General features: G+C 44.3%; 1 protein-coding gene across 2 annotated transcripts in view; it reads right to left on the bottom strand.

Annotated features, from left to right (window-relative positions):
- The window catches only part of LOC115090758 (protein SCO1 homolog, mitochondrial), a 96735-nt gene that overhangs the window by 59687 nt on the left and 18259 nt on the right, over positions 1–18789 (bottom strand). Inside the window, exon 3 of one of the 2 annotated variants that reach the window (XM_029600246.1) lies at positions 2296–2388. In XM_029600246.1, coding sequence (XP_029456106.1) covers positions 2296–2388 — 93 coding nt within the window. The remainder of the gene's footprint in view (positions 1–2295; positions 2389–18789) is intronic. The other variant, XM_029600247.1, reaches the window with a different exon arrangement.

The following is an 18789-nucleotide window of genomic DNA, read 5'->3' as shown; positions in this document are numbered from 1 at the left end:
TTCATAACAGAACTGGATGCATTGTGCAATTCAGCTGGATATGGTTCGTTTAGCAACTGGAAGCCCTGGTGCATTTGGGTTGAATGAGACAAATAGCTGAGACGCTCGTGAGTCTGATTGCCCTTTTCTTGTAGTAGGCCAATGCTCTTTTACAGTCCAAATTGTGCAACAATCGTTCCCTGTCATTTTGATTTGGCTTAGGGAAGAATGTTGGTAGTTCTATTGATTGATTTAGGTGGAACTGCGACACCACCTTTGGGAGAAATGATGGATGAGTTCGAAGAACGGCCTTGTGATGATAAAAGTGTAGATATGGACTATAGTGGACTAAGGCTTGAAGTTTGCTGACCCTGCGTGCTGAGGTGATAGTATGAGAAAGACAAGCTTCCATGTGAGGTATTTTATGTGGGCTGAGTCCATGGGTTCAAATGGCAACAGCATGAGTTGTTCCAGGATTAAATTTAGGTTCCACGGCACCGGTGGCTTGGAGACAGGTGGTCTAAAGTGAGATAGGCCCTTGAGGAATCAGGATACCCATGGGTGGTTAGAAATGGGCCGGCCACCATGCGGTCTATGAAACGCCGCAATGGCACTGAGGTGAACTCTGATTGAAAATGTTGCCAGACCCGTCATGTATAATGCGTGAAGGTAGTCTAGTAGTGATTCCGGTGAACAGTCTAAGGGATGTAGTTCTTTGGACGTGCACCAGTTGGAGTATTGCATCCATTTAAATCTGTAATTCCTTCTTGTGGAGGGTTTCCTGGACTCCAACATTATTTCCTGGGCTGTGATAGAGATGCCTTGCTCTGTTAGGAGGACCTGCTCAACCTCCATGCTGTTAAATGCAGGGATGAATGCATCGGGTGAAGAAGGGTCACCCCTTCCTGTGCTAAAAGGTCCGGCCGATTCGGCAATTTGGTTGGTTCTTTGATAGAAAGATCTAGCAGATAGGTGTACCACGGCTGTCTGGGCCAAACCGGTGCTATTACTATTAGTTGTGCCGCATCCCATATACATTTCTGTATTGTCTTGATGATGAGAGGGATTCGAGGGAAAGCGTACATTAGATCTTCAGTCCAAGGGATGAGGAAGGCGTCCTTTGCTGTCCGTCACGGACTGGGCCAAACCAAACAGAAGTGAAGAACCCTTGTGTTTTCTTCCGTGGCGAAGAGGTCCATTATTGGCACTCCACACCGGGCGAATATTTCTTGAGTCACTTGTTGGTTGAGTGACCATTTGTGAGGGTAGAATATCCGACAGCCTGTCCACCCAAGCATTGACCACTACCGGTAGGTATGTCTTCTGGAGGTGGATGGAGTGGCGGTGTGCATGGTAGAAGATGAGAAGTGTCTCCTTGCATAGGGACCATGAACCGGACCCTCCTTGCTTGTTTATGTAAAACATTGCTACCTGATTGTCGGTGTATACCATCACCCGTCGGACCTTGAAGATGAGGGAGAAAGGCTTACAAAGCATTTCATTGGCTCTGAGTTCCAGTAAATTGATTTGTAAAGTTCCTGTCGAGACCACTGCCCTTGTTTGCGCAGGTGGTCTAAATGTGCCCCCCAACCTTTGCGAGAGGCATCAGTGGTTAGTACTGTGTTGTGCAGGGGAGCACTGAAGACGACTCCTTTGATCAGTGCAGTTTTGTTGAGCCACCAATCTACATCTTTCGCCATCTCTGAAGACAGGACCACCCTTTTCCATAACGGTTGTGAGTGTTGCTTCCATTGATGCTTCAAACCCTACTGTAGGCGACACATATATAATCTGGTGTTGGGCACAGTTTGAATGGCTGCTGCCATGTGTCCGAGCACTGTAAGTATTTGACGTGCTGAAGGGTTCTGCGTTATTTTGAGGGAGCGCAATAGACGCTGCATCTCCAACGTCCTGTCCTCCAGCAGGAAGGCTCTACTCCATGTGGTATCTAAATGAGCTCCTATGAACTGAAGAATTTGTGTTGGGTTTACGGTGGACTTCTGGTAGTTGATTACTAACCCCAAGCAGTCCAAGCACTCGATTATCTGATGAAGATGACCAATGAGCGTTGTGGGATTCGATGCTACTAACAGCCAATCATCGAGGTATGGGAAGATTCGCATGCCTCGCTGCCAGAGTGTCGCCACCACCACTGCCATACACTTCGTGAAGACTCTGGGGGCTGCTGATAGGCCAAACGGGAGGACTTGGTACTGGTAATGCTTGTCCCTGGGTATTCTCTCATTTGTATACCTATACTAATCACATTGGCTTATATGGTGCATTTATATAAAAAGTACAGTGATTGCTACATACTTTGTTCTTTTCGCTCTTCATGTATTTCATTCCAGCCAGCAAAACTCCTCCAACAGCAAAAGTAATTGCCAAAGACTTCCAGGAAACAGGCTACTGGGAAAGAGTAAGAAGTATTAAAAATCTCATTGGAACTTACACAAATGTAGGTGGTGTATGTGATGGGGATAAAACCCATCACATGCTTAACACACAAAAACATGCTTAAGTTATACCAATTTTCAAAGCGAATATATGCTCACATGGTCAATTTAAATATTACTCCACCAAAACTACCCCCACACAACCTGCTAAAATGTCCTAAAATATTTCTGCATGCAACGTTTGAAAATCCCAACTCCACTCATGGGACAGCCTCTGCCCAGTCTGGGTAAACTTATGCACATACACATGTGTGTACTACTTTTAGTTGCATACTGGGAAATTTTATAACAAGCAATTTCCATTGTTTTACTTGTGGAAATGCATTTGAAAATTACCCTTGCTGGTGAAATGTTTTCTTCTACTCTGTTTACTGGGAAAAAAAATGATGATTTCATAAATGAGGACCTCTGTAATCTGTTATCTTGGTATACTGGAATACTCTGTGAGAGCAAAGAGGAAGCCCTTCTACCAAGGAGGAAACTCCATAAATGCATGTGTAGATAATTGACCAAAATGAGCAAGAACCAAAACATGGACATGGTAAATGTGCTAGAGGAAAAGGACATCTCAGCTAGAATAAGCAACTGTCAAAAGCTTTTACAGGTGTGTGTGTCCATCATATGTCAAATAGAAAAATATCCAGAAACAAACAGGTTTTAACAATTTTTTCTGCCTTATTCGGCAAATACTGTTAAAAATGCTTAAGGACCATTAAGAACTTTAATAAGTGTTCTGAGCATAGCAGGATTTCAGTCCTCAGACCTAGGTGACATCATTCAATGGAAGCAGACATGGAAAAAACTTATTTCAAAGCTTCTAGCACTTTGACTGGTATCTTACTGAGCATGCACAAGCATACCATTATGCCACACGTTCACACATCTTCTAATTTAGCTATTTTAAAACAGAGAAACTAACTCCAACAGGAGGTGGGAGGGTTTTGTGAGGAATGATATTCTGCTGTCCTCAGAGAGTATCTGCTACAGGTAAGCAACTCTGCTTTCTCCAAAGACAGGCAGGATGGAAGTCCTCATACATGGAGAACCCCTAACTACAGGCTGCCTCCCAACAAAAAAAAAAAATGGGGGGAAACAAGTGCCAATGGGCACAGTTTGTGTTTGTTTTTTGGCAACAAGTCTTTTGTCCATTTTATTCATAACCTGTGAGGGATGGCCTGGAACAAAAAACAGGCCCTAGGAGGGAAAGAGTTGGGTTCTACATTTCATATAAATTTCAGAGGACAGACTGGGTAAACCTACAGTCACATCAACCATCCCTGTCCAAAGATTAGTGAAAAAGTGAATGAGCAGAGAGAATGCCACATCTCAATCTTGCAGATCTCCTCCATGCGGACTGATCACAGGCGAGCCACCAAGGCTGCCAAGGCTCGAATAGAGTGATCCTTGATATGGCCCACTTAGGCATAAGAGGAAGAGACTCAGTCTATTAGGCAATTAGATATAGTCTGTTTAACAATAGCAATTCCCAGTCTGTGTAAAAAAAAAAAAAAAAAAAAAAAAAAGAAACAAAACAAAAACAAAGAAGTGAGTGCACTTTCTATGCACTTCAGTCTGCTCCAGGTAGAAGGCCAAGGCTCTTTTGCAGTCTAAACTATGCAGTGATTGCTCACCTTGTTGGACATGTGCCCTGGGAAGAACTGCTGAAAGAACGATTGACAGGGTAAGATGGAATTAAGACCACCTTATCATGATAAAATCTGATATATGATGGGTAAGTTACGAGGGTCTGAAGCTCACTGACCCTGTGCGCAGAAGTGACCACCACCAAAAACACAATCTTCCAGTTCAGGTACTTAAGTCACAGGAATACTGTGGTTCAAAGGGATCTTTGATCCACAGTGAGGTCCCAAGACACAGTGGGAGGCCTTAGGAGAAGCTTCAAATTAAGCAGGCCCCGCATAACCAGACAACTAAAGCCTGCACAGACATGGGCTTACCTTCCACATGGTAACTGTAAGCACCAACTGCACTAAGATGAACTCTTAAGGAGTTGGCCTTGAGGCCAGGCTTGGACAAATGTAGAAGGTAATCAAGCAGTTTATGTGTGAAGCAGGAGGAGAAAAGATCTAGAGTATTTTGCTTACACCACAGCAAATCTCCTCCACGTTAATCCATAGGATCTTCTAGTGGAATTCTCTCTTGAAATTAAAAGAACTTGAGACACTGAAAGGGTTGCAAAGTCAGACTCTCAATATCCACGTGGTGAGCAACAGGAATTTGACATTGGGAGGGCTCAACCTGCTCTGATCCCAAGTGATGAGAACTGGGCAAATCCCTAGCCCTGATCAGTTGCCTGCAGGATATCTCCGAAGAGCAGGAACCAGATTTGTCTTGGCCAAAAAGAGGCTACGAGAATTACTGTCCTCCTATGTTTGAGTTTTTACTACTAGTAGGGACTGGAGGATATGCGTACAGCAGTTCCCTTCCCTAACACAGGGCAGAGGCATCCAAAGCTAGTTTGCCGCATGCCCACTTTCTAGAACAGAAGAATGGGACATTACTGTTTCGAAGGGATGCAAACAGATTCATCATCAGTGTATCCCAGTGGTGGAAGATCTGATTTCGCTACCCTCCAGTTCAGTGTCCCCAAAAACACTAGAAGGTGTGTAGCGCACTCCTGCTGGCATGACTGCTCTTCTCTCGTTCTCCTTTCACCCCAGTGAGAGAGGCAGACATCCTTCTATTGCCACCCGGGATATCAGTGTCAATAGCAGCTGCAACTGCATCATGGCCTTTCTTCTTCCCGCCCCCACGGCGCAGAAGAGGAAGTGATGTGGAGTGTGGACATGGGAAGAAAGGGCCATTCTGCATTCAAAAGTAGCAGCAGTGTGGGCCTGGAGAAAAACAGAACATCAGCTGTCGATGCGCAACGGGAGAGAGCAGCTTTAGTCCCCACAGCTGATGAGATTCTTTTTTGGACCGTGGGGGTTGGAGGAAGCTGCTGCAGCTCCCATTTGTGCTCCAGGGTGAGGTGGGGGGGGGGGGGGGGGAGGGGGAAGAGTGAGATTGAGAGCGAGCCAGCATGTATGTGAATGAGACAGACTGATCAGGGCCATGACTGCTATGGCATGCGTGTAAGAGACAGACTGGTCGTGAGCCCTAAGGAAGAAGACCATGAAGACAGAGCTTCAGAAGCCACTACAGTTTCTGCTGTGTGCTACTGGCCTGCAAGGAAAAGGAGTAAGAGAGGTTAAGTTAAGGTGGGTTTTTAAGTTCATTTTTCATGCTTGACTGTCATTTTAATTATTGGGTATTATGTGATGTGTCTCCTGTTTGAAATATTTAATTGGTGTTTGGAGAATTTTAATGAGTTTTTAGTTATTGGATGTTACTCTTAGTTGTTTTGAAACATTTATTCTCTTTATTAGTATATTTTTACAATTATTTTATATTTCTTTAGGAATGTATAAAAATAGAAATGTGCAGAGAAAAACTGAACCAGAAACAGCAAGAAGCCAAACTCTGTATTCAGTGCAACAATGGAAAAACAAAAACATTAGCATTATGGTCTCTTTTTTCTGTATTAGGTGAGGGTTTGTCTGTGTTCTGCCTGTGACACCCAGGTAAGGGTTTTCTGCAAGCTTGTAGTTTGTGTAGGGATCTATAGCAGATTGGCTTGTTCTGTTTTCCTAATAGGTGGTGTATTGGTGATTAGGGCCCGATTTAATATTTGTGTTTCCATTTCATAGATTGAGTTACTGTTTGTGTGTGTTCCATAATACAGGTGTAACTTTTTCAGATTAGTTTGTGTGCATTATTGCAGATCCTGGACTGTGTTAAGTACTGTTTCCATCTCTCTAGGTTTGATCTGCATGCAGAGTGCTTTTTTTGGGTTTCCATTTCAGTTTCTGTCTCCATATTTGTAATATGTTGTCTTTTTGTATTTGGTGAAGGTTGGTTTTGAGTGTGTGAGCAAGGTCAGGTATTTTACTAGCATGCAGGCATTTGCATCAGTCTTTATTGTGTTTTCTCAATAGGATATGCATTGGTAGTGAATTGCTGTCTTTTCGTAAGTGGGAATATTGTGCCTGGTACTATAGGAGTTTGTGTTGCTGTTACTGAGATGACACCAGAATATTTTTTTTTATATGACGAGTTGTACAGGAAATGTCCTAGTTCTGTTCTGCACCCATTGTTGGGGGTCCTGTGGATGCAGAGTGTATGTTTACATTTAGCCCCGTGACAGTATTGTGTTCAGTGTGTCACGTATGAGAGAACCATCTGTCAGGTGTGTCTTGACAGAACAGTTGAGAACTCCTGCTCCAGTTGAAGGACCACCTAAGGGATTCCAAAGACCAACTCAATCCATCTGTAAGGACATTCTGCATACCTGCTAGGTACATGGCCCAAAGTACAATCCCAAGTTGGCCTAATCCCTTAGCTAGACGGCCTCCTGATACAGGAGATACGAGCCTGTACCTCCCTGCTTGCTAAGGAAGTACATTACAACTTTGTTGCCCATTTGCACAAGGATAACTTTTATTGGCTATCCGATCTCTAAAAGCCTTTAGAGAAAAGCAAGTTTGCTTACCGTAAACGGTATTTCCGTAGATAGCAGGATGAATTAGCCATGCTGTCATGGGGGATCTGTCAATCAGGTCTGGGAGGCGGAGCTTTACCAAGCAGAGATTTAGATTTTAGCTCTCTGTGGCTGCGCGTGTGTTCCCGAGCAGGAAAGTAACAGATTCTCCTCAGTCTGGTGATTAAGCTGTAGTGTAGTCGAAAAGACGGTAACTGCCAGGGAGGAGGGTGGGTCAGCATAGCTAATTCATCCTATCTACAGAAACACCATTTACGGTAAGCAAACTTGCTTTTTCCCCGTCGATAGCAGGGCTGAATTAGCCATGCTGTCATGGGAGTCCCAAGCTCCCGATCATGTTATGTTATATATGTTTGTACGTGATCATGAACAGCGTGGCAGTCATCGTGTACAAGAGGATAGAGATTGCAGGATTGCGTGCCCTATCTTCGCATCAGTGGCTGCTTGATGATCAAAGCAGTAGTGAGATGTGAAGGTATGTAGCGATGACCATGTAGCTGCCTTACAAATGTCTATGGGTTGTACATTTTTAAGATGTGCCAATGAGGCCGCCACTGCTCTAACTTGATGAGCTTTGGGAAAAGAATGTAGCTGTAGCTTCTGTTTGTCATAACAAAACTTGATGCACTGTGCTATCCAGCTGGAGATGGTGCGTTTAGCTACCGGTAGTCCAGGCGCCTTCGGGTCGAAAGAGACAAAGTGTTGAGAAACACGGGAGTCCAAGTTTGTTCTTTCTTTGTAGTATGCTAAAGCTCTTTTGCAATCTAGTGTATGTAGTAATTTTTCCCTGTTATTTGCATGGGGTTTAAGGAAAAAAGATGGGTAGTTCTATGGTCTGATTGAGATGGAATTGAGAAACTACTTTTGGTAGGAATGATGGGTGAGTTCGGAGAACCACCTTTTGGTGATGAAACTGTAAATACGGAGAATAATGGACCAAGGCCTGTAATTCACTGACACGTCGTGCTGATGTTACTGCAACCAGTAACACCACCTTCCATGTGAGGTATTTAATATGTGCTGAGTCCATGGGCTCAAACGGGAAAGCATAAGCTGTTCAAGAACTATGTTGAGGTTCCACGGAACTGGAGGTTTAGAGATCGGAGGACGAATGTGAGTTAACCCCTTAATGAAACGAGATAGTAAGGGGTGATTGGAAATAGGAAAATTGTTAAGTGGTCTGTGATATGCCGCTATGGCTCTGAGATGAACCCTAATGGATGATGTTGCAAGACCAGCTGTGTACAGTGTATGTAGATAATCCATGAGTAACTCAGGTGAACAGTCTAATAGTGGTACACCTTTAGAATTGCACCAGGTCGAGTATCTTTTCCATTTGTAGCTATAGTTTTTCCTTGTTGAGAGGTTTCTGGATTCTAACAAAATGGACTGTGCCGAAGTAGAAACTCCCTATTCCGTTAAAAGGAGCCTCTCAATCTCCATGCTGTTAAATGAAGAGATGAGTATAGCGGGTGTAGAAGCATTCCTTGATCTTGGAAGAGAAGATCTGGGTGATTTGGTAACCGAATTGGGTCCGAGATGGACAGTCTGAGAAGGAAACTGTACCACGGTTGCCTTGGCCAAGCTGAAGCTACGAGTATCAGTTGAGCCTTGTCTGCTATGCACTTTTGAATTGTCCTTGTTATGAGTGGTATGGGAGGAAAGGCATACAGGAGGCCTGTCGTCCACGGAATGAGGAAGACATCCTGGGCGATCCTGAACTGACCTGGTCTTATCTAGCAGAAATTGGGAACTTGAGCGTTGATCTCTGTTGCAAAGAGATCTATTGCAGGTGTCCCCCACTTAATGAAGATGTCTTGGGTTACCTCCAAATTGAGTGTCCATTCGTGAGGATGAAAGATGCGACTTAGCCTATCCACTCTTGAATTTGCTACTCCTGGTAGGTAAGTTGCTTGCAGATGTATGCAACATTGGTGAGCATGTTTGAAGATTGTCAGGGTCTCCTTGCAAAGGGACCATGAACTGGACCCTCCTTGCTTGTTGATATAAAACATTGCCACTTGATTGTCTGTGTAGATCATGACCCTGCGGCCCTTTAAGTGATCTTGAAACACTTGTAACGCATTTCGAATTGCTCTGAGCTCCAATAAATTTATCTGCAGGGTCTGCTCAGAGATTGTCCATAACCCTTGGGTTTTGTAAATATAGAGATGTGCTCCCCATCCCTTGCGAGACGCATCTGTGGTTAAAACTGCGTTGTGAGGAGGACGACTGAATAATGCTCCTTTGGACAGGGTGGAGTCTAGGAGCCACCATGTTATGTCCTGTTTCATCTCGGAGGTCAATGATAACTTCTGTGTCAATGGTTGTGAGTGTTGTTTCCATTGATGTTTTAGTCCCCATTGCAGGCGTCTCATGTGTAGCCTGGTGTTGGGAACCGTGAAAATAGCCACCATGTGGTCGAGGACTACCAAAATTTGTCTTGCAGACGGCCTTTGAGTGTTGTTCAACAAGTAGAGAAGTTGACGTAGTTGTGTTATTCTTTCTGTTGGGAGATATGCCCGGTTGCGAACGGTGTCCAGGCCTGCTCCTATAAAAACTGTAGTCTTTGTGTTGGTTGGAGATGTGATTTTTGAAAATTGATCACTAGCCCCAACTCCTGTAAGCACTGTATCACCCGAAGGTGATTGAGTAAGATGTCCGGGGTTGAGGCTATGGATTAGCCAATCGTCCAGATATGGAAAGATGTCATACCCTGTTGTCTGAGATGAGCCACCACCACAACCATGCATTTGGTGAAAACCCTGGGTGCAGCCGATAGTCTAAAGGGAAGAACCTTGTACTGGTAATGTTGATGGCCGCAGCGAAAGCACAGGTATCGCCAAGAGGAAGGATGGATTGGAATACGTGTGTAAGCATCCTTCAGATCGATGGAACACATCCAGTCGTTGTGTTGAATCAGAGGTAGGATCGATTTCAACGATACCATCTTGAATTTCTTTTTGATAAGGAATTTGTTCAATTCCCATAGATCTAGTATGGGACAAAGGCCACCCGACTTTTTGGGTATGAGGAAATATGGGGTATAAAACCCTGCTTGTCGGGTCTTCAGGAAAATCCATTGAATGGCCTGCTGTTTGCGAAGCAAAGCAATTTCCTCCCCTAGTTGTGGTTAGAAGCTTTGACTCTTGAGTGGAAAGGTGAGGTAGTATGGGTTTTGTGGTAAATTGGAGTTGGTAGCCATGTCGTACTCTCTCTAAAACCCATTGATTGGTTGTTATTCTCTCCCAGGCTGCCAGGCAGAATGAATTCTGCCAGGTGGTGCTTGATGTAGTGGTGGTGGCGGCTGTGTTACTAAAAAGATGGCGTTGATTTTGCTGCAGCAGCCGGTTGTTGTGTCTGCTGTCTTTGGTTACATGGCTTACCCCTAGGTTGAGTTGGGTTGTGCTGTTGCGGCGAAAGACGCTGGTAAGATGGATACATCTGTGCTCGAAAGGATTGATAAGACCTGTAAGGCCTATGGGCATATAGGATTGGACTGCTAGAGCTTCCTCCTTTAATTTGCTGACTGTGTCTTGAAATCGTTCTCCGAACAGGTTGTCTCCTGTACATGGGAGGTTCGTTAGTTTCTCGTGTAAATCTTCTCATATCGTACTAGAACGTAACCATGCTATCCTACGGGCTGCAATGGCTGTTGCAGACGCCCTAGATGTTTCAAATCCCTCATATAATCGACCGCAGAAGGTGTCGAGAACATTCCTCCATGTCATGAAGAGGCGGTGGTATCTGATCTGCCGTCGAGGAAAGCATACCTTTTGTGGCTTGTATGCACTCATATAAGTATTGTACCATGTAGAATTGATGGTGCATAATGCAGGCATTCAACATTGAGTTATGGTACATCTTTCTGCCAAACTCATCTAAATATCGGTTGTCTTTCCCCGGTGGATATGAGGTATGCGACTTTGCTTTTTTGAATCTTTGCATTGCAGACTCTACCACAATTGAAGCATATGGTAGTTGTGGCATAGAGTAAAGCGATGTTTTCCGCATACAAAATTTTATATCCATTTTCTTTGAAACCGCTGACAGAGAGTAAGGTGTTTCCCAAGATTTCTGTAAGACGGTATGTAATAGTTCCTGTGGTGGAAGAGATGTTGGTTCTCCCAGAGCATCGAAAATCTTTAGACCAAAGGTTTCCGATCTAGGGTCTGTCTCCCTTTTGTACTTCCAGATGTAATATCGTGCCCAATTTTTCTAAAAATTTTGGGTATGTCAGGTCCTCTGGAGGGGAATATGGTTCGTGCGGTTGTTCCTGCGGATCCGATGGGAATCCAGTAGATGACGATGGGGATGTTTGCAGAGACAAAGAATCGATAGGTGTATCTTGTTGTTGAATTGGTGAAATTGGTCGTTTTACTATTGGGGATGCCGGAGGCTCCACCAACGGTTCTCTAGAGGTATGTATACTGTGTTCCGGGGAACTCAACAGACAGTTCGTTAGACATCTTAAAGGATGATTCAAGAGTTTTGTTAAACCCTGATAATGATTGGGATAATTGAAAAAAATGCCTCTTTTGTTTGAGGAGGCATTGTTGAATGACCAGATTGTTTTGGTAACTCACATACTTTAGGTTGCACCGGAGGAATTTGAGGGGGAAGTACTTGGCACATCATACTTCTTCCCCATCTTGCCCTCTGTGGTCCTAAGTGAATTATCTGAGGATGTAGATACAGCAGAGGAAGTGATTTGTATTATATGTCTCTACGAGATAAGGCGTCTGCACTTCGTGCGTGAGATGAGCTAGAAGGAGAAGGGCTCACTTCCCATGTGTCCATCTTCACAGCCGTTTGATGTGAGTGACGTGATCACCTATGGTGATGGCATGACGATGATTCTGTGTGGATTCCACTTCCCGACGGCGATTGTCTTATATATTTTGATTTCACCTCTGTGAAATTGGAATCTGAAGAGGTGGAATGAGGTACATCTGGAGACTGATGTCTTCGTTTTAACCCATGTGGTATTGAATGATATGGGTGTTTGGACTGTTGTAGTTCACTGTGCTTCGATTTCTTTGCTGCCATGTGCTCCAATGTGTTCTGCGCCATATGCGCCGATGTTTTCTGTAGGTTGTGCGCATATGGTGACTTATGCGCATAAATTTTCGGTGCCGTGCACGCAGATGTCTTTGGCACCGTTGTTTCCAGCGCCGAGCACACAGAAGTGTCCGGCATCTTGCGCACGCAGATGTCTTCGGCACTGTGTGCACTGATGTCGTTTTGGGCGCAGAAGGTTTATGCGCCATCAGTGATTTGGGCGCAGAAGGTACTTTGGGCGCATAAGTTGTAGGTGCCGGTTTCCTGCGCCGATCACTGAGGCTCTCTCGGTCCTTTTGGATCTGATGGCCTATGTCGTCTCGGCAAGTCCTTACTTCCAAGCCTGGAGGATTGAGGATCCCACGACGATGCTCGTTCTTGAGATGGAGCTGTTGTTGTCGAGGGGCCAGGTGAAGAATGAGCCTCCGATGGCTCCGAAAAACTGAAGAGTTCCCGTATCCTATAAGCCCACTGTTTTTGGGCCCTTGGGGACATTCAGGCACAAAATTCACAATTTTTTAAATTGTGCTTTGGCCCCAGGCATCAGTAACATCAGTCATGGCCATCCGTGACCAACATTACCTTGCCACAGGTACAGGGTTTAAACCCCGACTTTGACATTTCTAAGAAAAACAATAAACGCAGAGGAGAAGTCAGCCCCGCGTGCGATCCCGCTCGCGGAAAGAACAGACTGAGGAGAATCTGTTACTTACCTGTGCGGGAACACACGCGTAGCCGCAGAGAGCTAAAATCTAAATCTCTGCTTGGTAAAGCTCCGCCTCCCGGACCTGATTGACAGATCCCTCATGAGACAGCATGGCTAATTCAGCCCTGCTATCGACAGGAAATATCCGATTACTCAATGCTCTAAGAAAACTTATGTTACAAGTTTTCCTGGGCAGACCATAGGCCCTGGGTGCAGAGCCCTTTTACATGAACTCCCCAGCCCAGCTTGGACACATTCACTGCGAGGACAATATAGATCAGAAAAAGTGGAAGGGAATACCTCAGACCAGATTTGGATTTTCTCATCACCAGTCAGGGAGTCTTAAGTGGTTGTATGACATGGATGTTGTCTCATAGGCCTTGAGTGGCTTGCAGCCATTGAGACCTGAAAATCCATTAAGCTAGTCACTCCCATAGCATGACTCCATGTGAGATGTGCAGTTGATGCCATGAAGCTCAAGAGCCTCTATATATCTCATGTAGAGGTCTGCTGCCTCATTTTTAATCACTTCCACTGCAGCCATCAAGGTGGCAGGCCATTGATGTGGAAGGGAGGCTTTTGCAAGAATTAAGTCTAGCAGAGCTCTGATAAACTCCAATTGAGGTGATGGGCTCAGTTGAGACTTGGGGTAATCAACAAACCCTAGCAGCTCCAACACCCAGATGGGCATACATAGATTCCCCAGCACCTGCCCAAGATGTGCTTTTGGCCAGCCAAGCCTCCAAATAGAGATACATTAATTTAATTTATTAGCATTTATGACCCACCCCTCCAATGTTCGGAGCGGGGTACAAAGTATTAACACTAACAACTTATATTCAGAGGGATAGCTGTGTTTTTTTTCTGCCGTAGCAAAAATGAGGTACACCTCCAGTTTGCATTACCGTGCCACCATCATGGCCAGGCATTTTATCAAAACACGTGGGTCAGACACTAGCCCAAAAGACTGAATGCGATACTTGAAGTGACAGCCTCCCACCTTGAATCTGAGATATTTCCTGTGACTGGGGAAAATGTGTGTGTGATTAAGCATTCTTTAAATCGAGAGAGCACAGCCAGTGCCCTCTTTGAAGAAAGGGGATTGTCTAGGGAAATCATTTTGAACTTCTCTTTTGATGAATTTGTTCAAGGTCTTTAGGTCTAGGATGGGACACAGTCTTCCCATCTTCTTTGGGATCGGAACAGGCTTGACCACATTGGCCATTAAGAGGGATGAGAAGTAATTTCTGATGCAGCAAGTGACCCCAATTTGGGTCCTGATGCCAATATGTCAGGAGCCTCAATAGATTTAATCTGTACCCTCTTCTGATGATGCTGAAGTTGCAATGGACCAACCAATTTATGTAAAACCATAGCCACCCTACGAATGGGAGGACCTTTGGCAGAGGTACCAGGATACTGGCTATGTTCTCCAAGATCTAGTCAAAACCTAGGTGTTGACTACATTGCTGTCTGGGGCTTAGGTGCCTTCTGTTGCTTGGGCAGACACACAGGGGCCTGTTGTGTACGGGATCAAAGGGGCAGAAGATATCACCTTTTCGGCTAGAATAAATGAAACCTCAGCCCTTGTCTCAGACACCTCTTGGAGGAGGAAACCAGGTCTTAAGTGCCAGCAGAAAGCTGCTGGAGTGTTGTACAGTGATCTCTGATCTGCAAGACCGTATCATTCACTATCTCCAAAGAGATTCTCTCCTGGGCATGGTACTTCAACAAATCTTTCCTGCACTTTTGGATGTCAGGCAAGTCTGTAGGCTTCAATCTCTATAGCAGAGACTCTCAATGCAGTCTTGAAAACAAAGATTGGGCAAGACCATATATTTTTTCACACTCAAACCCTTATCCTCCAGTTACTGGTGGACAGTCTTGCTTTTATTTTTTTGTAACTTTTTATTTTCAAAAGGCACAAACAAAGGTCAAAGCAGATTAACATGCAGAAGCCCAAAGTATAAATGGGGGGAGGGGGGGGGGGGGGGGGAGTAAAAAGTACTCCACAGAGCTCATCTCTCATACCTGTACATCAGGACATTAAAGAAACTAGGTTCTACACCACGTCCAGTAGTGTCCCCAAATCAATTCATACTTTCAGGCTTGTCTCTATGAAAAGTAAGTAATTTTCTTCATTGCAGTAATTTTGGCCACTACATTCTTCCAATGATTCAACCTGGGAGCAGATTTCCAGTAAATATGCTAATATCAGCCTAGCCACATTCAATAAATGAAAGATTAAAGTCTATACAGGCCATGTAAACTCCTCTCTCTCTCACCACCCCAACAAATATAGCTGTGCAGTAAAAAGCTTAGTACATCCAGTAATGTTTTCTGATATGCCATGCACAGCAGCCCAGAAAGACAACACCATACTACATAGGAAGACAACACCATACTACATAGGAAGGTTGGAAGCATCCCTCCCACACTCCCTTTCAAAATACAGCAAGAAATGATATGTATGATGTAACAATTTATACATTAACTCCTTATGTTTATTAAAGATTGAAAGCTTCTACAAAGATGATCATCAAGATTCATGGAGGGAGCCTCAGTCCATCTGGCAACCCATGCAGTATGTAGTTATATTACATATATGTCCAAAACAAAGTGAGAAATGTATAAGAATTCTTTGTAGTAAGATTTTCTCCAATCCATCTTTATCCTGCAAAACATCAATGGTCTCACAACTATGAAATTACATCTCTACAAAGCTGTAGATATATGTAATAAGTGTTAGTAGGAATATCAAAGAATTTAAAGACATTTCCAAATTTTCCCAAGAAAGTACAAGCCCTGCTCCAACCAGGTCTGAGAATCTAGGGAGACAGTAATAGAAGATAAAAGATCATTAGAGAGGAGCGAAGAGAAGGTATACAGGTTACCTGTCTGTCAAGCAACTTGTTAACATTATACTACACCTTCAGAGTGTGACAAATTCATCAGACTAGTCCTATGTATTTTCTTAAATCACTGGCATGCTAGTGGAATAATGCAGTAATGTCACCAGATGGTAACCACATGATTGCATATGCTCCAGCCCCTCCAAGAAAACTGTAAAGTATCATTCACAAATCATTCCCTCACACCAGACAACCTAGCAGACAAGTAAAAAAAATATCAAAGATATCTAATCCCCTGCAGTCCACAGATTGCTGCAAAGTGGAGAATTTTATATGAGGCACCTTATCCCACCATACAGAAGAAGGGAAAAAAATGCCTTGTGAAGTACTGTGCATGGAAGATGCTGAAATATCTTAAATGATGAAGTATCATTTTGACCATATAGCATTTGTCTAAAAGTGAGACAGGCAGAGACATACACCTTTCCAGATCAGATTTAATCTTTTGAAGGACTGTTGGGTAGTTAAGCTTATACAAATCTGAAATATTTGCAGAACCCATAACCCTAAATAAGCAAAACCTGAAGTTGAGACAATAAAATCTCTCAAGTGAAAATGAATATCACAACTCACACCCCGTCTCAAAAGCACAGATTCAGAATAATGCACTAAATGCAGAAATACAATACTGTCTTTGGGTAACAACTGAAGTAAGGCAAGTGCAGACTCACCCACTTGGGTAATAAACACTTCAACAGTACACAATGTGGGCTCAGTGGAGGAAAAAGGTATTTATCTTATCCAATTCCTTGATCCATTGTGCCAAAGGTTCCAGAGTTAAATTGAACAATTGCAGCAAAAGCAGGCAGCCCTGCTTAGTACCCCTCTATATAGTGATTGCCAGCCATTAACCAACACTGCTATTAATTGCATCAGTAGCATGGGATCTTCTTAGTGTTTGGGTACTTGCCAGGTTCTTGTGGCCTGGTTTGGCCTCTGTTGGAAACAGGATGCTGGGCTTGATGGACCCTTGGTCTGACCCAGCATGGCAATTTCTTATGTTCTTATAACTAGGGATGTGAATTGTGTGCCCGATCATCTTAACGATCGAAATAGTCTGGCAGGAGAAGAAAATTGTGTTTGGCACGATTTTTAGTTAAAAAAATCGGTTTTTCCGATTAGTGCGCACTAACAGAAAATGATACAATTTGACACTTTTCAGGTCAGTTAAGGTCAGTTTAGGAATGAATATGTATTCCTATTGGCTGCCCTCTTATTTATTCATGTTACCAAGGTTCCCACTGACAATATATGGGGGATGGGAAATGGAAACAGTTGGTAGCTTGACAAAAAAAGTAATGTGATCAGTCAATGTGACTAGAACTTGTGCCCTAGCCCTGATACCGGGATTGTTGTGATCTTCCTGCACACAGTGCCCTATCCCTAATACCAGGAGTGTTGTGATCTTCCTGCACAAAGTGCCCTATCCCTGATACCGGGAGTGTTGTGATCTTCCTGCACTCAGTACCCTATCCCTGATACCGGGAGTGTTGTGATCTTCCTGCACACAATGCCCTAACCCTGATACCGGGAGTGTTGTGATCTTCCTGCACACAGTGCCCTAACCCTGATACCGGGAGTGTTGTGATCTTCCTGCACACAGTGCCCTAACCCTGATACCGGGAGTGTTGTGATCTTCCTGCACACAATGCCCTAACCCTGATACCGGGAGTGTTGTGATCTTCCTGCACACAATGCCCTAACCCTGATACCGGGAGTGTTGTGATCTTCCTGCACGCAGTGCCCTAACCCTGATACCGGGAGTGTTGTGATCTTCCTGCATGCAGTGCCGTATCCCTGCTCAGTGCAGGAAGATCACAACACTCCCGGTATCAGGGTTAGGGCACTGTGTGCAGGAAGATCACAACACTCCCAGTATCAGGGTTAGGGCATGAGCCGGCACCTTCCCGAGCCCAACACCGTGCAAAGGTGACCAATTCTGATGCTTCCTCGGCTTCCCTCCTTGCTCGGTCGAGTCTTTTCTCAGTGTCGAGGTCGATGACTATGAACCCAAAGCCCTCGAGCTGGAAGAGACCGACAGGGACCGGTCCCCGGCACACCTATGCACGCGCATTGACAGAACCAATGACCTCACCAATGTCAATGGCTTGGTGCCCATCGGTACAGATGCCGCTGATGCCAATGGCTTGGACTTCCTGGACCCAAAGAGTTTTTCCATCATCATCATCCCTTAGGGGACATCAGGGCGCACATGCAGCAATCCAAGATGTTATGCGATGCCCCCAGGCAGAAGATACACATCTCGTGGGGATTCCAAGATGGACAAGTCCTCGGTCACTGGGGGCATTGACGGAAACCAGATGAGGCCATGACAAATGAAAAAGGAAAAAACAACAAGAATGGACACAACGGATAGGTCGAAACTGGCGGGCACTGAACCACTGCCACCACGGGGGGGGGGGGTGAAAATAAAAACTTACCAAACTACCGAAAAACCTGAGTTGTTTAAGGAAGCCCAAAAATCGGTGAAAGTTTTCCAGGGCAATTTTCTGAAGGAAAGCCGAGCTCACTTAGCCACGAGGCAAAAGCTCTGCAGGAAAAAAAAACGAGATTGAAGAGGGACCCCGTGTGGACACGAGGTATAGGACATGCTCAGTGTGCACAGTCAAAGTTCCAAAAACTTTGAGATAAATTTTCCGTGCCGGCCTCCATCCAATGATGTCACCCATCTGTGAGGACTACTATCCTGCTTGTCCTAGGAGAACTATCCGAATAGTGCTGTATATTATCTTACCCACCAGCATGCATTTCCTACTACTAATAAATTTCTATTGCATTCTAATGCTTGGGCAATTATTTTTGAAAACAAGCTGCTATATAAATTTGTAAATTTGTCTCTGGTTCAACCTCAGTTGATTAGAGGGGTATAAATGTATCTTCCTGAGTAGGCACATACAGCCTGATTTACTGAATTTTTTTTTTAATCCCTTCTATGTCTAAGGGAAAAAAGCTTTGTAAATCAAGCCCTTAGTACCATATCCTAAAGAGGAGACCACCTCAGATATCACAGGGACAACTGATACATTTTGGCAAATACACAGTGTGCCACAGAATACACTGACACTAGATATTTCAGTCAGAATGAGCATGTGC

The sequence above is a fragment of the Rhinatrema bivittatum genome, chromosome 4, assembly GCF_901001135.1.
Source record: "Rhinatrema bivittatum chromosome 4, aRhiBiv1.1, whole genome shotgun sequence".
In the NCBI taxonomy this organism is placed as follows: domain Eukaryota; kingdom Metazoa; phylum Chordata; class Amphibia; order Gymnophiona; family Rhinatrematidae; genus Rhinatrema; species Rhinatrema bivittatum.
Note: the sequence above shows the minus strand (reverse complement) of the source record. Positions and strands in the feature narration are given on the sequence as shown.